Raw genomic sequence first — 26720 nt, 5'->3', positions numbered from 1 at the left:
ACAGATTGCAGCGATCTTTGTAGACCTATAAAAATAAATTTCTCATTTTACATGAATTATTGCTGTTTAAATAGTATTCTATATGCAGACAAACAAAAGGAGCTGCATAAAGGGTTGATATTAGTAGTTTTATTAAAACCCTAAAAAAGAAAATGTAAATTGTTTGGGAATATGAGTTTTTATATACCTTTTTACTATTTTGTAATAGTTTATTCCTTGAGTATTTATCCTGGTGTACTGCTCCAGGTGTCTACATGTAATTTGGCAACTGTCTAGCGCTGTAATCACAAGAATGAGTTTCTTCAGTTTAGAGTTTTAGACAGATAGACCTGAACTGTATAACAAGTTAGTAATCTGAAGCTTAATGTGTTGCTTCTAAACAAAAATCATTAAAAAGTGACATACTCAACTGTACTAAAATAGCAAAAAACTGTAAAAACTTAAATGAATGGTGCTTGAAATAATGGTAAATTAATATTAGGCAATAAGTACAGTAATACACAAATAGTAAACATACTAGATGAATATTTTATGCAGGTCTGACAGGAGACATGGATTACAAGTCCCATGTAATAGAGCTGTGTTATTCAGTTCCTCAGTATTGGGCAATTCTGGCATAGCCTTGGGAGGAACTGCAGTGGTTCATTTCTCACTGTGTAATGTCAACCAGCTGGTTAGCAAAATTAGCAAGACAGTTGTCGCCTGTTGCTACCAGTGGCATATTGGTCCTAGAAATGGCTCTAGCCATGACAGGACCTGAACATTGCTTTTTCTTGAAGCTGTGCCTTTGAAATCATACAGTATGTTGCAGACTGACCATGAGGTCCCTGGAAAGAACCCAAAAGTAGTGACAACACCTCCTTGAGTAGCAGGACATTCAGGCAGCACTGTAGCATTTCATGTGAGAATGTAATTAATTGAAGCATACGTACATGAAGGGGAGCAGTGAATCGAATTAAAAATATGATTTATTCCAAGCATTCACTGCTCTTATGGTAGAATAGAGTGTTAATTTTTCATTTCTAAACTCGCTTAACACACATTTTTTTCTTGGTTTCTGTCCAGAGTTGTTCATGTTTGAAATAGCATTTGGAAATTGTTCAGGTGGTATGACAGTGTTTACAACACAATGAAATTGGTTCATGACACCCGAAAAATAGGCAGTTACCAGCATGACGAAATGTTGAAAACTGACCAATATCTAAAGGAAACTTCCCTCTTTTCTCAGATGAGCTGTAAAGCATCTGTGGTGTTTTGCCATTACTGTGTTATGGCCAATTTCTTCTGGCTACTGGTTGAGGCACTGCATCTCAACTGGCTTCAATTGTCATCTTTTTATCAAGGAAAAAAATGCCTCTGGTTGTTCATCTTGCTCGGCTGGGGTAAGTGCTCCAAAATAATCTTTGGAAAATATTTTGTTAAGAATATTTGTGCACGGAAATGTTCAGGCCAAAATGTCTGGATTCACTGTCAAAGTAAAAACACAATCCTGTAACCATGTGCACCCAAAGGGTGCCTTTGCATTATTATATACTGTATATACAGTATGTTGGTGTGTGCTATTCTAGTTTGAATACACATAACCAGTTTGTGACACTAATATCTTGTGTACAGATAACAGAAAAGAAGATATACTGTAAGGTACTGAATGTTCATTGAACTAAATGTATTACCTTAAATTGTCATTGCTATCAAGGTGCACATTTTTCTAAAGATACAAGTTACACATTTTATGTAAAATCACACAGTTTTAAAATAATTTGTAATATGTACCACACTATTTAAATTCAGCATTAGATAGTGGATTCATTGATAACTGTATACTTATTAAATTCTACATTAGTCACACAGTTTACAAACATTTAATGAAAATTGCTTTTCACTGCTGCTTCTTAGAAGTGTTGTGAGGCTTTAAGAACTGAATAATGAATTTAGCAATTTTCCTTAATAGCTGAATTTTAATAGCTGTTAATACAGTTATTATATTAACTAAGAGAATTAGTATAAAGTTGAATTGTGTTATATTTACATTGTGTACCTCATCAGGATATCAGATCACATCTTATTAGATCTCTAAATCTGAACTAAAAAGATTAATTATTCATAATCTTACTCATTTGAACCTAGAAACTCTTAGGAATTAATGTGGTCATTTGTTTCTCTCATGTTCCAGAATTACAAGTAGTTTTATTTCATATTCATTATTAATGCTCTGGAAGCAGAATTAACAAGATCCACTTGTGATAATGAACTTCTGCTTCTCCTTTCCATTGGGTTGTAACTAATAAGTTAACTGTTTGAATCTCACAAATGGCATTTAAAAATGTAATGCAATATTTTATAGAATTTTGTAAGGTGTCCTTTGGTGTCCTGGTAAATTTTCCCTCAGGTCTTTACCATGGCCTCCTAATAATCCCCATCTATGAATTGGCTTCATTACACTGCTCTATTTCCCACTGACAGCTCATGTGTACTGACTGGTGCACTCTGTCTCCCATCATATCAACCAAGTGCGTGCTACACATAAGTGCTTTATAGGTTTATTTTGAATGAATAGCTTCTTAGAAAATGTACAATTAGCAAGCAACATGAAGGATTCTCTTAAATACTGTAGTACAGAATTACATTTTTTCCAAAGCAGAAAGAACTAATTTTGTTTCTGAAATGTTCTAAATCAAACATAATTCTGGCAGGTGCGGTTAAAGGCAATATAAGATTGACTTTATATGTTTAATCTTTTCTCTATTTTGAACCTTTTAAATGTGAACCCTAGTAATTTGCTAGAAATAACTAGCTATTAAAGTAAAAAAAAAATACATCTCTGCATTATATAAACCAAAGCTTTATGAATGCCAATCTAAATATAATAAAATGAATAAAAAATATAATAATTTGAGACAAAGTTTCATATTTTGTTTTTTCAAAAATCTTCAGAGATAGTAGTTAAACAAAGATGAACAAAATATATTTTCATTCATAACTTTCCTTATCATATTATTAAATGACATGAACCAGTTACTCAAAGAATCCTGAGAATGTCTATAGGTAAAATTCAGTGATCAACAATATAGAAATAAAAATAGAATAAGCCTCGTACATACAGGGTCGCAGGGCAGTAGGAGCCTATCCTGGCAAGCAATATACCCTGGATGGGATGCCAGCCCATCACAAACATGCAACACTCACACCAGGGCCAATTTTCGCAGAAGCTAACCTACCAGTATGTCATTCGACTATGAGAGAAAACTAAAGCACCCACACTAACATGGGAAGAACATACAAAATCTCAACACATAGAAACCCAGGAAATGAAGCCAGAACCCCGGCACTGTGAGGCAGAAATACTTACAATATCACTATCTTGCTGCCTAATTTGAAACTAGAACAATTTAAAAGTTGAATTACAGGGAATAGATAGGAAGTACAGTCCAACACAAACCATATCACACTGAAACTATGTAATTGTAGTTGTCATCAGCATCATTCTTTATGACTGCATCTAATGCTTTGGCAGTAATAACGCTTTTCTGTATTTCAAACATGTTCAAATTAGATCTTATTTATTTGACATGTACTGTACTTTATTAACTGGATTTTTCTTTAAGTTTCATTTTCCTGTGCTCCTGCCATGTTATGTTCACTGTATGATTTTTTTTTCAGTATCTGTTTCTGTCTCAATTCCCCAAGAACCCCATAAATGTGCAGTACATAAACTTTACGTGAATGTACAGTCCTTTTTATAGAAGAGAGGCATTATATTTTCACATTTTCTACAAAACAAAATATTTTTGTCAATCATTTTCTCCCTCTCAAAACCTTGAAATCCAGAATACTCTCTGAATTATTAATTTTGCTTGGTTATTTTCTATCGTACTAAATTCATTTTTTAACTTGACTTATTTTATCAGTTCACTCAATATGATGATCTAAACATTATCGATGTGTGATATTTTTATAACAGATTTTTCGTACTGTTGTTTGTTTTTAGGAGTTCCAACAATTTTTATAATTATTTGGATAGTGTCGAGGATTTATTTTGAAGATACAGAGTAAGTACTTGTTATTATTTATACATATATATATAATTAAATGACAAAGCATCTCCTATGCTTTCATAAATAGTGAATGCATAGCTTTTGTATGTTTCATCTTATTTTCAATATTTTTAATAGATGTTGGGACATTACTGAAAATTCTCCCTACTGGTGGATTATTAAAGGTCCAATTGTAGTGTCTATTGCTGTAAGTATGGCGTTTTCATGGTGCTTATGATTACCTTAATAATAATACATTTCTTCAGAAATATGAAAGGTATTTCCAACTTGTGTATATAAAGTAGATCTTTTCCCAAATCAACAATTTGAAAACACTGTTTTGCTATTAAGAATATTTCTGTCACTAGAATTCATATACTGTAGCTTCCCACTTAAAAGATGTGTGTCAATACCGTATTATGAGAAATGGCCTTAAGTAGTATTGTATTTGCAAAGGTGAATGCTTCTTTTGAAAAAGCATGCTGTGGAAATAATTAGCTGAGTAAGTAACTTAAAACAATTTTTCTGACCTTAATTTACCGTACCATACAGTATGTCTGAATACAGGGTGTGTCTGGCGTGAAAGATAAGAGATGATCTTGGGAAATGACTTGATATTGTATAGGGAACACTGAATATCAAGAGAAGGAGTGGAGATTGAGGAAGTGTGGGAAAGTGTAGAACGGTGGAGCACATATTGCTCCACTTTTAATATCATAAATTTTGTGTCTGCCTTACCCCCAGAAATCTAGTCTTTAGATGTTCTGTACCTCAAGTGAAAAGGTTGCACAACTTCACCCAAAAGTAGTCACATAACAAGATACAGTAATACGTACTCATTTAATTTTTCCAAATTCCTTGTGAATATTCTACCCCACTTCCAATGGTGTCCCATTGTATTGAATTTCAAATGTATATGTATTTTAATGTAAATATTTGAACCAAAACTTGAATGCACAGTCTGAACACTTTTGTGTGTATTTGTGGTTTGTGGCATAAAACCTACTGGGAGTTGTGCTGGAGGAATTGTGGATTAGCAAAAGTCTTATAGCACTGCAATACTAGTGGGGAAGTCGAGGCAATGGATTAAATCTAAACTATTAGAACTGCATGTTGCAATATCATTAGAATTCTCAGGTAACTCTTATGGCGTTATCAAAGGAATATTAAATTTGTAGTATTGTAGTGTTTTTTCATGTTTTATTTCATATAATGTGGGAAACCCATGGTATAGATATTATAATAATCTTAAATACACTTCCAATAAATATAAAACGTTTTATTTTTAGTTTTGAATTAGTTTTATTTATAATGTTTCACAAAATCTATAGATTATTTTGCAAATATTTTTTCTGTCTATTTGTGCTACTATATCTAATACACTTATATATATAAAATATTTTTAACACAAAACCAAATTTAAAATGGATGCTATAAATTTGAATGTCTGTAAGAAAGACATAGCTTTGTACATTGGAGAATCATTGCATTGGCATTCGGAAACTTTTTATGGAAAATAAAACGAATATGATATCAATATTTCTCAATGTCACACAATTATATGTGTAGAAATGCAATGGGGAAAGGTTCATAATTGTAATTAAAGGGGATGATTGGATGAGCATACATACAAGAAGGAAGAAACTGGTATTTCATTTGTAATTGGATGGAACAGTGAGTGATTATAAAACATAAAAATATTTTAATAAACTTTCAGCATTGTATACAAGATGGGCAAATTCCAATACTTTTCAATTACAGGTTTTAATCTGTTCACTTCTGAACCTGTCTCTAAAATACATTTTGTGTAATTCTATTAAGTATTAAAGTGAAGCTTTAAATAATCTTTCATTTTCTAATTTTTTGCAGGTTAATTTTATCCTCTTCATTAATATTCTAAGAATTTTGATTCAGAAACTGAATCCCCGCCTAATTCAGTTTAATAATTCATCACAGTACAGGTAAGGCATGCTTTGTTTTTATAATTTTTGGCATAAATTGCCCTGTTTCATATGGCCTTTTGTAAGTAATCACATTTATAATGTCAATGAATTATAGTATACAGATTTTAATATAAAGCGATTATGAAATGTACACATATTTTCTCAAATGCTTTCTCAAAGTTAACTCAAAGATTCTCAAAGTTACAGTAACTCTTAAATCAACAATTTTGTTTGTTCAAAACAAATATAAAATGTTATAATGTGATGTACAGTACAACACATACAGTACATACTGTACAAACACTCACCACTCAAAGAAGCCCCTTCTAAATGTAAGGAAATTGGAAAAGTGACCGTTTTTACTCTTTAGAACTAGGATGCCATTGAGTCCCAGCTGAAAGGACACTCAAGAGGGGGCCTGCTTAACATAGTCATTGACTTACCTATTCTAGGGAATCAAACTCTTCCTTGGAAATGAGCAGGTATGACACAAATGGATAGTCTGTCTTACTCTGACAGAGCAGGCAGAGCAGGAGCAGCCAGTTACAGAGGAAAAATAGGGAATGTCTGTGGTTGCTCCTGGATCTGTTGCTGTAAGTGGAGCAGCAGAACTTTCTGTTGACTTCCGAGCTCCTGGACAGCTTGGTCCTATGAAAAGCTAGAACATAAATGGCATTAGCTGAACATGGCTTGCGCTGCTTCCTGTGCCTTTGCAGAGAGCAGAACTGTAGCATGAGCGAGAGAGGGAAGCATTGTTATGAAGACGTTGATGACAGGTGGAAAATTGCACCAGGCAGCTTAGACTTGGCAAGATCAGATCCAGGGCTCTAAAACAGCAGCAACTGGAGCAGAGAGACAAGTAGCACATTAGACCGAAGCCAGAGAGCTTTAAATAAGCCACACAGAGAACACAGAGGTGGTGTTGCAGTGAAATTGAACAAGATAAGTTAGAAGGGTCAAATGGTCTCCTCTTGTTAGTGTACTTTTTTAAGTTCTTTGACCATCAAGCTTTCCTTGCCTATTTCATAGTTAAGATCACTTAAAGCATTTAAAGAGAAGTGTGTAATTAGAACATAACCACTAGAAAACCAGACAACACCTGATGGTTGTACATGACATATTGTGGAACAAATATGAAAACATAAGTATGAATATATATGTATATATGCATACATGAACTGTTACGAAGCATTGGCATTACACCCACAACAAACCAAAAAGATGGCATCAAAATAACTTACACCAATTATCATTAATCATTTACACATTAATGTTTGCATAAAATAAAATAAAACTAAAATATATTTCAACATATTTTCCATATGCAAAAGAAAAATTGAGAATGCTCCAACAGCATTGTAAGAGCATCATCTTTCATCCATTCAATATAAAGAGTTACAGTATCTAGAGTTACACAAAATCAAGCTATAGAAAACTATAGTATAATACAAAAGTACACTGTACATTCTTGCTTGAGTGGGACAATTTTGGCAAATTTATATAGCAAATATTAGTTAAAAAGAAAGACAATTATTTACACAATCTAGCTTCACATTACAGCTAGAATTTAAGTAATCAAAAGATTATACAAAAGAAGAACAAACAAAAATAAAAACTTTTCTTCACCTTTCTAACATGCAGGTATTTGCAGTTTAAGTTCACACTTAAGATAAACTTTAGTAAAACTATACAATTATGAGATTTTATCAGAAGTCATTTTAAGTTAAATCTATTATAGTTTCGCTATAGTATTTAAAGTTTGTTCAAAGGTTTTTATTTTTACTGAAAGAAGTTAAAGATAAATGTGAAGGAAGAACACTTCTTCATAATAATAATAATAATAATAATTGCTTACACTTATATAGCGCTTTTTCTGGACACTCCACTCAAAGCGCTTTACAGGTAATGGGGACTCCCCTCCACCACCACCAATGTGCAGCATCCACCTGGATGATGCGACGGCAGCCATAGTGCGCCAGAACGCTCACCACACATCAGCTATCAGTGGGGAGGAGAGCAGAGTAATGTAGCCAATTCATAGAGGGGGATTATTAGGAGGCCATGATTAGTAAGGGCCAATTGGAAATTTGGCCAGGACACCGGGGTTACACCCCTACTCTTTTCGAGAAGCGCCCTGGGATTTTTAATGACCACAGAGAGTCAGGACCTCGGTTTTACGTCTCATCCGAAGGACGGCGCCTGTTTTACAGTATAGTGTCCCCGTCACTATACTGGGGCATTAGGACCCACATGGACCGCAGGGTGAGCGCCCCCCGCTGGCCCCACTAACACCTCTTCCAGCAGCAACCTTAGTTTTTCCCAGGAGGTCACCCATCCAGGTACTGACCAGGCTCACACCTGCTTAGCTTCAGTGGGTTGCCAGTTGTGAGTTGCAGGGTGATATGGCTGCATAACTTAACTCAAGACTCAGAATGTCTTTTTTAACATTTATATATCTTTCAATATATTTTCTTCCATACCTACAGACGGCTGTCAAAATCCACTCTTCTTTTAATTCCACTCTTTGGGACACATTACATGGTTTTTAACTTCTTTCCTGACTATATGAATGTTGGTGTGCGGCTCTACATAGAATTATGCTTAGGATCCTTTCAGGTAAATATAATTTTCATAACATATTTTTAGTTAGCTGTAATCGTATCAACTGATGTCAATCAGCAAATCCCTTACATAATCCACAGATGAAACTGAAGTGGAAGCAATGTGCTTCACAAATTTAATCAGAATCTTACAATATTAGATTATATGTAATCTAAATCATTCAAATTAGGTTAATGTTTTAATGAACTGTTAATGGGCAATTCAGCAGATAAACTGCTGACTACTAAGTTACTGAACGGCATTTATTAATGCTGGTGCTGAAGTTCTTTACAGTATTAAATCGTTTTACACATGCATTGAAAAAATATGTTGATATTGAAATTTACTCTCAAAATATATGGACCACACACTGTGTAGAAACAAAATACAAATATACTGTAGGCTATGTATGTGTAAATCTAAAGAAAAGCAACAATAAATGAAATTATTTTCAACAATAATTTATGTGTTTACTACTTATCTTTTACATTTCTGAACTATTTCACTGAATACTTTGAAATTTCTATATTTTAATGGAATTTTAAGTGTACAAATGCACGTTTACGAAGATAAATGTATATTTTTTTATAAAAAAGAAAAAATGTTTTTTTTTATAAAACCTGATACGCCTGCCTATATTATTTAAGAGGTAGGCTAATAATGCAAAATATTATAATGTGAACTCAACATTTTGATCTGTTTTGGAGGGGTTTTGTGTGTTTCAGATTAATTTTATCTGTGTGAGTTTTCAGTTTACTGTATGTGAACTTAGGGCAGGGTGATATCAGTCCCAGATGTCTTTTGATTTTAATGAAAATTTAATTTTAATTAAGGGTTAATGTTACAGGTGGGTAAAGTGTTTTATCCAGTGAAATTGAAGATTCTGGTTGATTTCGACTTAAAAATATGGGTATAGTTAGATTCCCTTTGGTTTCATAGAATAAAAGTCTTCTTGTTCTCCTTCTTCTTATTATTCATCTCCTCCTTCTTCTTCTTCTTCTTCTTCTACATCTCCTCGTCCTTCTTCTTCTTCTTCATCTCCTCCTCCTCCTCCTTCTTCTTCCTTCTGACTTCCAAACTCGAAATCATAGCCCCTGGTAAAAACATGTTTTAAATTTAGATGTGAAGAGAGTCAAAGTATTTGTCTTTCAATTTTCTTTCAAAATGTATTCTATCACAAAGGAGCAGCGACAGAAAAAGCATGGCTACCAAGTCTGAGTACAGTTAGCAAGGACCAGACACAGAGGACTTCAGGGCTGTATGATGAAGCCACATTATTTAAATCCTTAAAATTCAGTAACAAGATATTGTATTGAATACGTGACTTTATACACAGCCAATGTAGAGACTTAGGCGTAGGAGTGATATGCTGCAAGGGTCTGGTGTGAGTAAATAGTTCAGTTGCAGAGTTCTGGACATACTGCAACTTGCTGAGAAGAATGGTAGGGAGCCGACAGATTAAAGAGTTACAGAAATAAAGCCTTGATGTTATATTGTAAATGTGTGAATCAAACATTCAGGATCAGAGATTGATAGAAGTTCCTAAGGTGGACAATTTTTATAAGGTAAAAAGAGGGCTGAATCAAACTTTTCATGTAGGGTTCAAAAGACAGGAGAGGATCGAGTGTGACGTCTACATTTCTGACTATGGCTGACGCATGAATGCCATACTGTACATAATTACCGTAAAGATCTTTAGCTTTTCCAGCTGACATTTGCTGCCAACCAGTAAAATTTCTGTTTTATCTTCAGGGAAATTAATGTCAACCAGAGCTTAATGTCACACAGAGAAGAGATACTTGAGGGAGGCGGAAGATCAGAGGGGAAGGGGTTTTAACGTATATTTGAGTATCATCTGCATAACAATTCTAATAATAATAAACTTCATTTTATATAGCGCCTTTAAAGGTGGCTTCTCAAAGCGCTTTACAGAATGATAACAACAATAAATATAAAAGAATAAACAAGATAAAGAACAATTACAATACACAGAGGAGACCATGGATGGTGGTACTAAGTATATTAGGAGGAGAGGGGTAAAGAATGGAACCAGTTAATTAAAGGCTCTTCTAAAGAAGAAGGTTTTGAGTCTGGATCTGAAGGAATTTAGAGAAGGTGCTTTTCAAATATCCTTGGGGAGAGAGTTCCAGAGCTTGCGGGCATAGCAGGAGAAGGCCTTGTCACCCATAGAATGTAGACAGGCTTGGGGGACAGTTAGGAGACCAGAATTAGAAGAGTGAAGGTGGCAAGGTGGAGAGTAGGGGGATTATAGTTCAGACAGGTACTGAGGTGCCAAGCCATGCAGAGCCTTATAGGTGACCATGAGGATTTTGAAGTCCACATGGAATTTAGTAGGATGCCGGTGCAAGGACTCCAAGATAGGAGTAATGTGATCACTTCCACTAGATCTGGTCAGGATTCTGGCTGCCGAATTTTGGACATATTGGAGTTTATTAAATGTAGATTTAGATACCCCAGCGAGTAGAGCATTACAGTAGTCAATTCAGGAGAACACAAATGTGTTGATCAGCTTTTTGCCACAGTTAGTGATAACATAGGGCATAGTCTAGCGATATTTCTGAGGTGAAAAAAAGATATTTTGACAATATGCTGCACATGTGGGTCGAATGTTAAGCTAGAATCGAATATCACCCCAAGGTTTTTCAATTTAGATGAAAGTTCAAACACCGAACCATCTACAAATAGGGTTACAGGATTGGCTTTACAAAGTTGATGGGGAGTGCTGATAAGCATGACTTATGAAGTCATGAAGATGAAGGACAATTTGAGTTATCCAAGTTTTTATGTCAGAGATGCAATTAGATAGAACAGAGACAGCCACATCATTGTGAAGTTTGGTATGGATGTATATTTGAGTATCATCAGTGTAGAAATGATAGCTGAGGCCATGTGATCTTAAAAGCTGACCAAGTGGAAACATGTAAATGCTGAAAAGCAAGGGGGCCAGTATTGAGCCCTGAGAAACATCAGACTTAACAAGACCAATTTCAGACCTATACCCATTAGGAGAGAAAGAATGACAGCGATCAGTGAGGTAAAACTTGAACCATTTGAGAGCAGTGTCAGAAACTCCAAACACAGTCTCAAGACGAGAAAGTAAGATGTCATTGTCAACAGTGTCAAAAGCAGCACTGAGATCAAGAAGGATGAGTATAGAAAGAGAACCAGAATCAGAAGCTATTAGAAGATCGTTAGTGACTTTGACCAGGGTAGTTACTGTGCTGTGAAGTTGACAGAAGCCAGATTGGAGTGGTTTGAAAAGGTTATTTGCTATGAGGTGGTTATGTAGAGTAACTGAATGTGATAGCACATTCTAGAATTTCTGCAAGAAAGGGTAAGTTGGAGATTGGACAAAAACTGTATAGATTCTCCAATGCCATGTTAGGTTTTTTTGGCACTGGGGTAATGGCAGCAGCTTTGAGGACCATTGGTAGATTTGCCAGTGCTCATGGATTTATTTATAATATTGAAGACAACGGGACAGAGAGAAGAGAAACAGGACTGAAATAAAGTGGTGGGAATGGGATCTAAAATGTGATGGGTTTCATGTGTGTACAGATGCAGCCATTCAAAACAAGCAGGCGATACCGCATTATTTTGCGGTGCGCTTTACGCAGTCTACTGCGAGTTACCGTAAATTCTCGTATAGTACCGCAAGTAAATTAATAGTATCCAGAATTTCTGCAAGGTGGAGCTAATAAAGCTCAACCTCTCATGTTTGAGCTGTCGCCATCAAAGTCTTTAACGAAGATATTACTAATAGTATTAATAATGAATGACCTTGGACAAGCTGTAAACTCAAAGTATTGCCCTGGTCCACACTCTTTTTTTCTTTGACCGTGTTTGTAAAAGTAACACTACAGCATTTCGCAATCACGCATTTGTTTCCAATCATGCAAAGTACAGTAATTTTTGAGAATCTCCGATTCACCATGCCTTTCACATGCTCATAAAAGAGATTGATTTAGGAACATAAACATATTACTGTATGCAAACTGAACTGTATACAGTATGTATATGTATATTTAATGTCTTTACTGTGCCCGTTTAAGTATTGAAGATTTATATGGAATTTTACCACTGAAGAGAAATCTTAGTAGCTGAGCATAAAAAGAATAGGAGCATACATAACGCGTGTGAAGGCCATAAACAATATTAATTTTGGAACATAAACATACAGTATATGGCTGGTCTTGGTACTTTAATGAAAACATACACACCAGTATTCCATTTCTCCCTAAACATTTTAAGCATCGAAGTCTTTAACTAATGTGATACCAGAGTCAACAAGCATACTTTTAGAATTTGATTAAAAGGGAATATAATATGGAATCGCGTATGTAAAGAAATTAATAACAATATAATTATATTCATGTACCGCAACACAAGAATAGTACACACTGTACGATGTCTGTTGATAATGTTTGTATGGCTTTTTCAACACTGCTCATGTGACCTTGCCGGTTGCACTGTGAGTTAGGTTCCTGACTCCCACATCATACGTTGGGTGTTTGAATCCAGCCGAAGCCATGACTTTGTTTTTTTAACAAACATTTCTTTGAAAAAATAAAACTTTTCCCTGGGTCAGAGATTAAATAAAACTTCACTCGCACCAAACAAATGTATATTTCTAAATATCACAACATGAACGAATTTAAGTTATTTTAATAACAATGAATAGTCACCTACAGTATGCGTTACAATATAAACATTTATATTGATTTAAATCGGGTTTAAATCGCCTTTATTTAAAACCCATAAATAAAGCTGATACTGTTTAGACTTTTAATTATTTAAAACTGTATTACAGCAGCACAATGCACAATGCCACGTAAACTGCTATCTTTGTCTTCTGGGTAATAATGTTCACCTCTCTGTTCAGCAAATTAACAATAGTAATAATAATGAACTTTATTGTTTATGGCGCCTTAAAGGTGGCTCCTCAAAGCGCTTTACAGGATAAAAACAATAACAACAATACTGTTAGGCTGGGCAAACGATTTTTTAAAAAGAAATACAAAATGATATATAATGATGTGTTCCGGCTTAGACATTAACGAAGAGCATAACAAAGGTCATAAAGGTCATAAACGATATTAATTTTGGAACATCAACATATTATGTAAACTGTATGTTGCTGTTATTGGTATTTTAAAGAAAAAATACTGTAAAATTCTGGGTTCGGTACAATGATTCAGGCATTCATGTGAAGGACAACAGAGCTTTCACTGGCTGATTATCAAACTTTATTGATAAAACAAAACAAAAACTATCCGACCAAGCCAGAAGAAGACAAAAAGAATAATGGACACAGCGCAAGCCTGCATTCTCTCCTCAGCCGTCCACACCACACTTTTCCCGGGGTCAGAGATTAAATAAAACTTCACTCGCACCAAACAAATTACCACACACTGAACACTGAACATGTTAACCCAAATATGTCTCACAATACTTTTATGGTACATTACTTTGCTAAAATGTATTTAAAAATAAAAACGATTACAAACGCCAGCAGAGAGAGAGACACACACACAGTTCTTCATTGTCAAAAAGTAATTGTTTTTTACTTTGTCAGCACCCAGACAAACGCAAACGCGTTATTAATGAAATGCTTTTATTCATTCTTAATTGAAGTTGTCATCTGCTGTTGAAGCTCTGTGAGACTAGACTCACACATGGCTAGACTTGACTCGGCTCTGACATCTATACCGATGCACTGCAAGTACAACCCCTCTCTCTGCGGGAGTGCTGGCTGTGATGAATTAAACTGGTTTCACAGGTATTTTCAAAGTAGAAGGGGGCGAGATTTCCAGCGAAAGACACCTCCCCCCCTCCAAAATCCAGTAAGTACAGTACTTACTAGTTAAGAAAGCTAGGCTCCTCAATGAAATCGCTTTAACATGCTAATGCATTGGTGTAACAGTCCGGGCATGGCCAGCTTCTAATGTCAACCCGACTATGGCGAAAGAAACCCTTCTTTCATTGGAAGACAATGAACATATTCTTCCCGTACATGAGAATATAATGCTGGTGTGTGGGCGCGGTGGGGTGCTGTACCAGCTGTCAAAAAAAAGTTTTTTTTTTAAGTCAATTGAGTGTCCATAATATTGCAGTAAGTGAAAAGACCACAGGCATTCTTCCTCCCCCTACATTCTCAGAGTAGAATAGAATTTATTATTGGCACAATTTATCACAGTGCTAAATTTAATATTGATTGCTAATAATTTATGCTAACACCTAGCTTTCTTAACTAGTAAGTACTGTACTTACTGGGTTTTGGAGGAGGGGGGGAGGTGTCTTTTGCTGGAAATCTCGCCCCCTTCTACTTTGAAAATACCTGTGAAACCGGTTTAATTCCATATTAAATTCCATATTAATTCCATATTTAATTCCTTCACTTCTGCATAAGCTTTCTGGAGGAACAGTGGATGGGATGCGGCTCTTTCTGGGAATACTGCAAATTCACAGGTGCCTGACTTCTTGGAATTCACATTATAATATTCACATATCACCCCCCCCCCCTCTCTCGCTTGCCCTCCCCCCTGTGTATTGTCTGTTTAGGGCAAGCGAGAGAGAGTGTGCTGTCCTTTGACAAAACAAGGCTTGCCAGATAATGTGAATCGAAACCTCCCCAAACAAATGCAAACGTGTTTTTAATAAAATGCTTTTATTCACTCATAATCTGACAATTTCAGGAAGACTAAGGAAGGACTAAGGAAATTGTCATGTGTTGCTGAAGCTCTGTGAGCTCGGTGACTTTGAGACCACTTGTTATCCCAAGTTGTTTGAATCGCCACAATTCTAATAGAGAAAAAAGAGCTGACTGACAAGATTTAAGATGTGGCTGTCAATGTTGGATAAAAAAAAAACACGTTGCCCGACATTAGTTGCATTGCTTGAAAAATATTTTTATTACGAGAGACTGGATAAGTAATTCAAATGTTTTTTTTAACTTCCTGAAAAACAAGAAATAATTGAACAATATCTGCAAACGTTTTATGATATGTCGCTGTTGTGAATGTCTGTGGAGTGTATCTTATTTGCCTGTCTGTCCTGGCTGTGCTCTCTCGCTCGCAGTCCCCCCCATCTCTCTCTCAATTCAATTCAATTCAAGGTGCTTTATTAGCATGACAGATGGGTACAATCAGTGTTGGGTATTTACAGTACTTTGTAATCTGTGGTCCTTTTAACTGTTTTTACATCTACTGTATTGCTTTGAGATGCCACTTTTAAAGGTGATATATAAAATCAAGGCTTTAACTTGCTTTAACTCCGCAAGTCTGAGTTCTTGTGTCGGTCCTACCTGAGCCCGAAAGTATTACAATATGTATCTTTATAGCAGGTGGTGTACAGCTTTTTAGTATAGATTACACTTTTCTAAAATGTATTTAAAAAATAAAAACGATTACAATCTTGTCTTTCCACGTTTGATCCCAAGATCCCAAGAAAATTAAATCTAAACGGGGAGAAAGCAATGCTGAAAGTTTATTAAGATACTTAGAAGACAAAGATATCAATTTATGTTGCATTTGTCTGATTGTGAATCAAAAAACACATATATTTATACACGCGTTTGCAATATAAATCAAAACGCTATTTAAATCAATATAAATGTTTATATTGTAACACATAGGTGACTATTTATTGTTATTAAAATGACTTAAATTCGATCATGTTGTGATATTTTGAAATATAAATTTGTTTGGTGCGAGTGAAGTTTTATTTAATCTCTGACCCAGGGAAACGTTTTATTTTTTCAAAGAAATGTTTGTTAAAAAAAAGTCATGGCTCCGGCTGGATTCCGGCTTGTGTTGTGGTACATGAATATAATTATATCGTTATTAATTTCTTTAGATACGCGATTCCATATTATATTCCCTTTTAATCAAATTCTAAAAGTATGCTTGTTGACTCCAGTATCACGTTAGTTAAAGACTTTGATGCTTAAAATGTTTAGGGAGAAATGGAATACTGGTGTGTATTTTTTCTTTAAAGTACCGAGACCAGCCATATACTGTATGTTTATGTTCCAAAATTAATATCGTTTATGGCTTTCACACGCGTTACAGTATGCTCCTATTCTTTTTATGCTCAGCTACTAAGATTTCCCTTCAGTGGTAAAATTCCATATAAATATTCAATACTAAAACGGGCACATTAAAGACATTAAAATCTTTCTACGACCGATCAATGCACCACGAGTGCCCCTGTTGGTCAACCAATCACGTACCGCGGTATTTTGCGTCATCGCGTGTCACAATGCACAAGGCAGTAGCCAATTACCTCCGGTACGTGTCTGTGCCACGCACTTTGAATGCTGCAACTGTAACTAGTTTATTGGGAGATGCAGAGTCAAGAAAAGAGATGTTGGCGAGAAGGGAACCAGAAAAGTTGGATAAGGAGGAATGTGATATGCGCATGGAAATTATATGCATAGTGGAGAGAATGTGATGGTGGATGTCGATCTTGGAGCTAAAGAAATCTAAGAATGTGTTGCAAAGTTACGATGAGGCAGGTAATGTGGTGGGGTAGTTTGGCTTTAGCAAAATGTTGATGGTGGAGAAAAAATGTCTGGGGTTGTTATGGTAATTTTCAATGATGTGAGAGAAGTAGGTGGATATAGCACACTGTCTTGTAACCTTATATTCAGACAAGTAATCTCTCCAAACCTGATCAGGTACATTTAGGCCAGAAAGACGCCACCTGCGCTCAAGTTTGCAGGAGACTGCCTTCATAGATCACAGATAGTCGGTGTACCAGGGGGCAGGGTGAGGGAAGGAAATGGTTTGAGTTTTTAGAGGAGCAAAGGTGTCAAGGGTAGATAAAAGAGCACTATCAAGTAACTGTATATTGTTCTCTAGAGCAGTGGTTCTCAAACTTTTTGGACCAAGTACCACCCCTAATCCAACCAAAGCATCCAAGTACCACCTACAAGTCATCATCTCATAGGAACCTCAGAAATTCTCAATGACCAACATGAGCGCGCATGCACACACACTCACACATACATACAATAAATATAATAATAATAAACTTTATTTGATATAGCGCCTTTAAAGGTGGCTTCTCAAAGTGTTTTACAGAAAAAAAACATTAACAACAATTAATAAAAAAGCACCATTTCAGTGAGAGGGGTGAGCCTGTTTAGTTGAGCAAATTAAACATTATGTGAATTAATTTTTCGAGCCTTGATACAATTCACAACAGAGTCTAACAGATATTAAATCGTCAGGCATTTTCTTGACGGCAAAGGTCTCGCGTTGGATGTTGTAATGCTTACATTAATTTCTGGACCAACCTATCTAACTCATGCAACTACACCGTTATGTCGGCTTGTCATTGCTCTAGCACCGTCTGTACAAACTCAGACGCATTTTATCCAGTCGAGGCCATTCTCTTCGATAAATTCATTCAGAAGCTGAAATATGTGCTCTCCTGTAGTTCCTGTTGGTAGCGTCTTACAGAACAGAAAGTCTTCATGGGATATGCCCTCAAACTCGTATCTAATGTAAATGAGCAAATTGGCCAAATCGACCACAGACTCATCTAATTGCAGTGAAAAACATCTGCTCATCTTAACGCGCTCTATCAGTGTACTTTTGATATAATCCTTCATTTCAATAATTGTATGAATGACTGTGTCTTTCAGGGGGAGGGGGGCAGCAGGTTGAGCTGTTTAGCAGCCTTTGCTCTACACATAATACGTGTCAGCTCTTTTGCCAACAGTAAATAAGGTTCTTCAAAAATAGTGTAGCTTACCTGCTTAAGCAATCCGCAAGCTTACATTTTTACGCGTTTCCGTTTTTATTTCCGTATTTATTTAAAGTTTTTATTTCATGCGCATGGGAGCGAAACACAGAGACGCTCGGTGTATTTTTCTCAAATTAGAACAGTTCTTAAATATTTTTCTGTTATCACGCTTTCGTGTGCTCACAAGAACCTGCGTTCGTAGCACGTATTTCTATGCATTCCTGTGTTTACAACGTTGGCATTGTTCCAAAATCACACACATTCTCCTTTCTCCCTATTTGCTGGAGATACAGTAGCTTTTTTAAAATACAATTGGTCACTTGCATCCGTAGCACGCATTCCTATAGAGTGGTATAGAATTACAGAGTATCTCTTGTGTCCACTGAAGTATTAGCGCGCACTGTATCGTAGTACGTAGGCTGCATATTCGACACGTATTAAAATACAAAATATGAAAACCCGTCCCGATTTTTCAGCGCACACGACACAGTTCCAGGGTCATTTGGCGTACCACCTGGCGGCACTCCACGTACCACTGCCGGTACGCGTACCACAGTTTGAAAACCACTGCTCTAGAGGGTCAGAGGAAGAGAAACAAGATTAGGAGGATAGAACAGAATTTGCAAACCTTAGCTGATCAATTGATCGCCAGTTGCAGAAATTTAAAGAGCATGAGTGTTAGAAATAGGTAATTCCAGATTGAAGAGAATATCTAAGTGGTCAGAGAGGCCTAGGTCAAGGGAAGAGCAGTGGGAGACAAACGAGTAATTTGCCATGATTAAATCTAGTGTGTGTCCTTTGTTATTTGTAGGGGTACAAACAAACTGAGTAAGATCAAAGCATCCCAATAGAGAAAGGACATTTTTAGCCAGACTGGATGACCTTGAGTCAATGTGCATATTAAAGTCCCCCTGAATAAGGATCCTTTTAAATTTAAGGCATAAAAATGAGAGTAAATCAGCAAACTCATCTAAAAAGGCTTCGCTGGGTTTGGATGGTCTTCAATATGGTCTTCAATTAAACAAGACCATATTTGTATATTATCTGATGGTCTTCAATATGGTCTTCAATTAAACAAGACCATATTTGTATATTATCTGACTTACTGTAGAAGAATCATGTAAAGCAATGATCCCAAGAATTAACCCTGCACCAATACACCATTATTGACTGGGGCCTTGGGGTATTTATGAGGACGAAGGGAAACAAAATGCTGCCTTCCAATCAGTTAAAAGTACCCATGATAGACCGAGTGTTTACAAGCATTTGAGCAATACTGAATGATTTACTGTATCAAAGCCACACTAAAATCAAGGATTGTAAGAATACTTACACCATAGCCCCCGACTCAGACTCAATAAGTAAATCATTCACAACACTGACAAGAGTCTCAATGCTATGATTCCAGTGAAAACTGGACTGGAATACTGTAGTTCAAACAAATCATTAGCTATCGATCTGAGCCTCTATTTGATGTACAGCTACATGTTCTTAAACATTAGATAGAAATGTTAAATTAGAAATTGGTCTGTAGTTCTTCATTATATCAGAATTGAAGACAGTTTTTTAAGTATTGGAATGATGGATGCAGTCTTTATTGGGGACCACACCCATGTAAAGAGAATTGTTAATTATTTTTTCAATTAGAAGGGCAGATATCTGACAGAAAAACTTTAAGTGAAGAGGTAGGGTGGGATCTAGAAAACAAAAATTGTTTTAGGATTATTTATTGTTCTATGTAATGAATGGAATTGCTACAGTTGTAGTTGTAGTAGTGTGACAGATGAAGGAATGTTATAAAGTTTATAAAAACTAACAACTTCTTTAATCAACATCCAAATTCTGTATATCTCATTTTAACACATTAAGAAGTGGAACATAACTCCCCATAAATCTTTGATTGTCTCTAGCATCCCCTTTGGTCCAGACTGTTCCAAACAATGTGTCTTATTATACAGGGACAAGTAAAGGTTTATTCCATGCTGAAAAGAGAAGAAAGAAAACACAATGTTTTGGCTGTGGAGCCTTCTTCATTGTGTTTCCTTTCTTCTCTTTTCAGCATGGAATAAACCTTTGCTTGTTCCTTTGCAGCCTACGAATGCTGTCGCAGCTACGTACATGAACTGTCTTATTATACACTCCCTAACCTGCTCTCACAACAAATACACGGCAGGTGAGAGGGGAAAACAGTACCTTAGCCATCCTCTCCAAGCTCTCTCCTCTTTCTTCTCTCTTTTCTTTTATCTCCCAGCCTCCTCTTACCTAAGCGTATATATTGTATCCCTTTCTATCCAGAACTTCAGGACTTGAATAAGGGGCAGTTATGTCCAGGTGATCTCAGGGCAGACATTTATGAGTGAGGGAAACTCAAGGAGCTAATTGTATGCCAATGACCAGATCATGGTGCATTGTCCCTATGTTTTTTGTGCTTTGTTCCAGGTGCAGTTCAGCTTATTCAGCATTTCCACATAATCTTATGTGTCAACTCTGACTGCATGTCTAAACATTGCATCGTTCAGTCTTTGCTGAGTGTGACTAGCCATTCTGTATGCGCTGCAGTGCAGGAGAACCTCAGTTGGAGTAGAAAATAGATGCAACATGGAGAAAAAAATCCATTTTATGCAAAAACACCAGCAAACAAAGCTCCCAAACCTTTCCCCTCAAGTACTTTTATCACATCATGACAAGTAATGTCGTTTGAGAAGAATTTTGCTCTTATCTCTAAAGTCTGCTGAGTCTTAGGATTGGAACAGATTTATTGTTAGGCCTAACCCTAAGCAGAAACTGAAATCAGGCTGTTGAAAAAATATTTAAGATTGAAAAAAGGAAAAGCTTTGTGATACATAGAATTCTGGGTATCTGGAATAGACTTTTCATCCAGGTGTTAGAGTATCAGACTCTCATTTTTTTTAAAGAAAATGCTGGAAAATGTTAAAATTATTTTAAATAGAAGCCATGTTCTTTATTGTTTTTAATTCCAATTAGTTTTAAATTTGTAATTTGATTTGATAAAATTTGATAGTGTGAAATTCAGATTACCCTGACTTTTGAGCAGGATAATATTTTGGCTATTTCACTTGCATTTTGTGCTTCAGTTAAGTTAGTTAAGATTGATCTATGGTAGCTTTGTGGACTTCTGTTTTTATTAAGTTTTTTTATGTTACAGTACTTGTTCTAATATCCTTTGTGGTTTGGGATGGTCTTATTTTGACATTTTAATGAAGGCTGAGGTGGTTGTGATTGCATTTAAGATTACGCCTTATACATTTATTAGTTCAGGTGGGTAGCTGCGTCAGCATGCGTAGGCTACAAAGGATTAGTATTAGGTTTATTCCATGCTGAAAAAAGGAAGAGAGAAAACACAATGTTTCTGCCTTGGAGCCTTCTTTGGTTTGGTTTGATTTGATGTGTTTTGAGCTAAAAGTGATCTCTTTAGTTCTGGACAACTTCAAATCAATCCTACAGACAATGTCAAGTCAAGATGTTGTATTAAACAGATACTGTATACTACAATTAAAAATAATGTATAAAGGGGTAGGAAATGTTCACCAAGTGTATGGATAATCAGCAGGATCAGAGACAATCTAAATGTATTTTGGACAGACAATTGCAATATTCAGATCCAATATACAGTACTACACAATGTGTATTGTTTATTGACCCACACCTTTCCACTAGTGCCATCTACTGTTGTTAATGGAATTCACACATTATCCCTCTTTTATATACAGTAATTGAAAAAAAAAACATTCTGGGAATGGAAATTATTTTTGTGTGTTGTATTAGGTTATTTTAACAAAAGTAAATAAAATGATAAAAAAACAGTTGAAGATACATAATAGCCAAGCAGAATTTTATATATTAAAAACATGACATTTTCTGTGTGATATTGTTCTTTACTGTTTCTAAGATGTAACAAAATATTTTTTAAAACATTACTTCTTTTTTAGGGGCTTTTAGTAGCTGTTCTCTACTGCTTTCTTAACCAAGAAGTAAGTAATTTAATTTTTCATACTGTATGTGAAATAAAAAAACATACATGCATTTTTTGTAAAATGTGTGATTCTTCAGAGATTATTGGTTTTATCTATTTCCATATTGTAATCTAGACCTATATGTTTGTTATTTGATATTGCTATTTTTGATATTGTGGCTCATTTGCCAGCTTCTCTTTTATAAGGTTATAGCTGTCAGTCTGCCTTCCATGCACAAGGTAAATCACCCTCAAGACAAAAATTGTGCAACAATACTATTTAGATTATTGTTACAGTTATTGATTGGGATGTGGCTATTGAGGTGTAATAATCCAAAGAAAAATGGTCAGCATAGTGTCAACATTTCCAATTCTTGGGAACTTCAAAACAAGAAGGTGTTTGCCGAGATGTTAGTTTTATTATTCACTAATAAAAGCAATTGTCAATTTTACCTTGGTTTGCCTTAATTAAATACATTCTTGGAAAATCATCAAGAGTGTCATCAACAGTCCAGGATCACAGCATAAAAAACATAGGTACAAAAAGATAAATGGCGAAAAAGGGGAGAGAAAAGAGAGAATTAGAGGAAGATAGAAAGTGAGAGTTCTAAATCATCCATAAAGATCAGATTCAAGGGGAACTGCAATGCTATTTTTGTTTTTTTGGGGTTATTGATGAGTTCATTTCAAACCACAAAGTACAAAGTACATGGTAATCTGTAAAATCGCTACATACTGTATGCTTAGCACCATATTACCAGCATTGTCTGTGTTTCAGATCAAGGCAACAAAACATCCAGTGACATGAAGTGGCTCAGTTACATTGTAAACTAGCATGTACAGCATGTTAAATGTATATGAATACATCTCTTTTTTATTGCACTTAGTCATAACACCATATTTAATGCACATCTTAACTTAGGTCTTAAACATAATTATGATGAAAAGCATCACTTAAAGTAAATCATGAAGATAGATTTTTGTCTATTTTTCGATCAGATACTGATATCAGCCTCTCATTCTGTTCTCTTTTCATTGGTCGCTTTTTATAAGCACAAATGGTAGAAATGGCACCTGCTTTGAGCACAGGTTTTGGTTCAGTTTGTGAATTGAAAATATATTTCATATTATGAACTGTCAGGTTTCATTAAACATGTGAACGTCAGAGAAAATGTCAATACAGATCCTATTCAAAATTAACCTTATTTAAAAAACAATCTATTCCTGTTGCAAAAAAGCATGTTTTAGACCAAGAGAATTTTGGTATTAATTTATGATACGATACATACAAGGCCCCATGTTTTTAGATATTTTATCCCGACAACTGATTTGAATGAGTGCAATTAATTTGAATTAGACTTTGTCGACTACTTACTTTCTAGAATATCTACTCTGCAGATCACGTTGGAACACATCTGCGGTGAAATGCCTGCCGCACAACCTGTACTTATTCACTCATACATCGTGCTTAATCTCTTCAAGAAACTTGTCGATGGGACAAACTTCAGTACTCATGTTTAATACTAATCTCTTAACTTGTTGAATATCCCTTGGAAAGGAAACAGTTTGACTTTCAGCTGATCTAAACCTCTTGCAATTTCTTTCCAATGGGAGTTATACTGTCCCAAAAGAAATGCATTTAGAATACATTTTTGAATCTAAGATAAGGTTGCAGAAACAATCAATAGAAAATTGTTTAAGTTATTTTTTACATTTTGTCTTACTGCAATAATTGGTTTTAAAATGTGCAGTTTCCATATGTGAAATGTGAACTGGCAGCATTTATACCTAGGTGAACTATACTGTATATGCAGCATACAAATTTAAGGAAATATAATGAGTATTATAAAAAAAAGAACTTAAATATTAACACCAACCACCCAACTTTCTTTATAATATAAGATTTGTACACCATTTTTGTTAATCATTATTATCACATTGACATTTTCCCTCAACCACTGAACTCTTAACTTACATTTAAAATAGTTGTTGGTCTCATAGTGGCATCTTTAATGGTGACATTAAGGATCTTTATGTTGTTATGTCCTTCTGGGTATAACTTAGCAACTTTATACACATTTTATAATTTGACAGTTATTTTGACAGCTCTGTTGGCTTCACAGAATAAGCTTTGTTTGTACCTCACTACCTGGCTGAGGTGCCTGAGATAGATTTATTAATTTTGAAATTGTGACCAGCACTATTATTTCGCACAGAGGCCAATCAGATAACTGTGTGGATCCTTAAGGTAGGGACCACTATATTTATTTACTTATGTATGTTTTCTCCTATCTCAGCCACTAAATTATTTAACTCTTTTAAAGTTACCATTGGCTAACTTTGTAGTCATCTAGGCAGTGTCTGGATGGTTAACATGATTGTTTTTATGCTCATGCTCATCAAGATATTCAATGTCTTTAATTTTTGTATATGTCCATCCAATCTTTGAACCATTACTTGCAATTCAGGAACACAGGAGAGCCTATCCCTATAAGCAATGGCTGCAAAGTGAGATACACAATGAGCAGGATGCCAGTCCGTCACAGGACAGACAAACACATACACAGACACACACACAGAGTTACACCTGGGCCAATTTTCCCAGATCTAACGGTATTATTAACCTAACAGTATGTTTCTGGACTGTGGGAGGAAATCAAATCACCTGGAGGAAAACCAACACAAACCATGCAGATATCATCCCTGGTCCAGAAGTTAACCAAAGGCCCCAGAGCTACGAAGCAACAATGCAACAGTGCATAACCATACAACCGTTTTCCTTTATGCATACATTTCATATATAATAATACATTTTTAATAATATTTATGTATATAATTCAGTTCTTGATTTGGATTTTGAATTGAAATAGTCTTAAATATACTGAAGTGGAATCATGTTCAAGTTTATTGTCATTGTACTCATATACAGGTATATGGTATAACGAAATGCTATTTAGCTAGCTCTCAGACGATACGTAGTACAAAAAAACAACAACAATACAATTGTATAATAAAAGAAAGACAGAGACAACAGGCAGTGTGCAAAAACAACAGCAGGCAATGTGCAAAACAACAACAGGCAACGTGCAAAACAACAAAAAGGTAACAAGTAATGTGCAAAAACAACATCAGATGTGCAAAAACATGCATCAATGGGGAGTGAGCTTTTTGACATGTAAGGTAGAGGTAGATTTCAATGTGTGAGCTTTTGGTAAGAAAGAAGGCACTGTGAGGTTCAGATCATAGGTGAGAGGTGAGGTGAGAGTGAGAGAGGCTGGGGGTTTAATACTTTGATAGTGCGGGGGTAAAAACTGTCTCTGAGTCTGGTAGTCCAGGCCCGAATGCTCCGGTACCATTTTTCAGATGGTAGAGGGTCATACAGTCTGTAGCTGGGATGTGTGGGGTCTTTGATGATGCTTAGAGCTTTCCTCAAGCTCTAATGTGAACTGGAATGAAAGGAAATGGAGTTAACTACAGTGAAATACATTGGAATTACCCAAATTTTCAAAACATTAATTATTTATTTATGTTATATATCAGTACAAACAATACTGATTATAATAATGGTCTTTTTAAAGACTATGTCTACAAGAGTAGCAGCACATTGGAGTAGTGGATACCATTGTGGCCTTGTAACCCTGCACACTTGTACCCCAAGTGTGCAGGGCGAGTTTGTTCTGAAACTCTCAGAGCAGGACGTGCAGAAGACTCTGAAAAGGGTGAAAATCGGTAAGGCTGCAGGGCCTGATGGGATACCACCTCGCGTCCTGATGACATGTGCAGCACCGCTGGCCACAGTGTTTACGGACATCTTTAACTCCTCCCTGTCACAGTCCATGGTCCCCACCTGCTTTAAAAAAAACACCATTGTTCCAACCCCCAAAAAGGCAAAAATGACATGCCTGAATGATTACCGCCCAGTAGCATTAACATCTGTGGTGATGAAATGCCTGGAGAAGCTGGTGTTGTCAAACATCAACTCCTCCATCACAGAGTCCCTGCACCCCTTGCAGTTCGCCTACCAGAACAACAGATCAGTGGATGATGCTGTCTCCCTGGCTCTGCATACAGCCTTGGAACACCTGGACACTAAGAACTCGTATGTGAGAATGCTGTTTGTGGACTACAGTTCAGCATTTAATTCCATCATACCCAGTCAACTGGTGACAAAGCTCAGGGGATTAGGTCTGTGCAACTCTGTCTGCAACTGGCTGCTGGACTTTCTTATCGAGAGACCACAGGTGGTGCGGATAGGCAATAAAACATCAACACCACTCACCCTGAGCACTGGAACCCCACAAGGCTGCTGTCTGAGTCCAAGGTTGTACTCCCTGTTCACTCATGACTGCACAGCAAGACACAGCAACAACCGCATCATTAAGTTTGCAGATGACACCA

The 26720-nt window shown here is 35.9% G+C and overlaps 1 protein-coding gene across 1 annotated transcript in view; it reads left to right on the top strand.

The window, feature by feature from the left end:
- ghrhrl (growth hormone releasing hormone receptor, like) overlaps positions 1–26720 on the top strand; it is a 43649-nt gene that overhangs the window by 13966 nt on the left and 2963 nt on the right. Inside the window, exons 7-12 of the mRNA XM_088644416.1 lie at positions 1229–1382; positions 3989–4049; positions 4173–4242; positions 5904–5995; positions 8464–8593; positions 22300–22341. Of these exons, the coding sequence (XP_088500542.1) occupies positions 1229–1382; positions 3989–4049; positions 4173–4242; positions 5904–5995; positions 8464–8593; positions 22300–22341 (549 nt within the window). The remainder of the gene's footprint in view (positions 1–1228; positions 1383–3988; positions 4050–4172; positions 4243–5903; positions 5996–8463; positions 8594–22299; positions 22342–26720) is intronic.

This window comes from Lepisosteus platostomus, chromosome 8 (assembly GCF_059453375.1).
Source record: "Lepisosteus platostomus isolate fLepPlt1 chromosome 8, fLepPlt1.hap1, whole genome shotgun sequence".
Lineage (NCBI taxonomy): Eukaryota > Metazoa > Chordata > Actinopteri > Semionotiformes > Lepisosteidae > Lepisosteus > Lepisosteus platostomus.
This window is presented reverse-complemented; position numbering and strand designations above follow the sequence as displayed.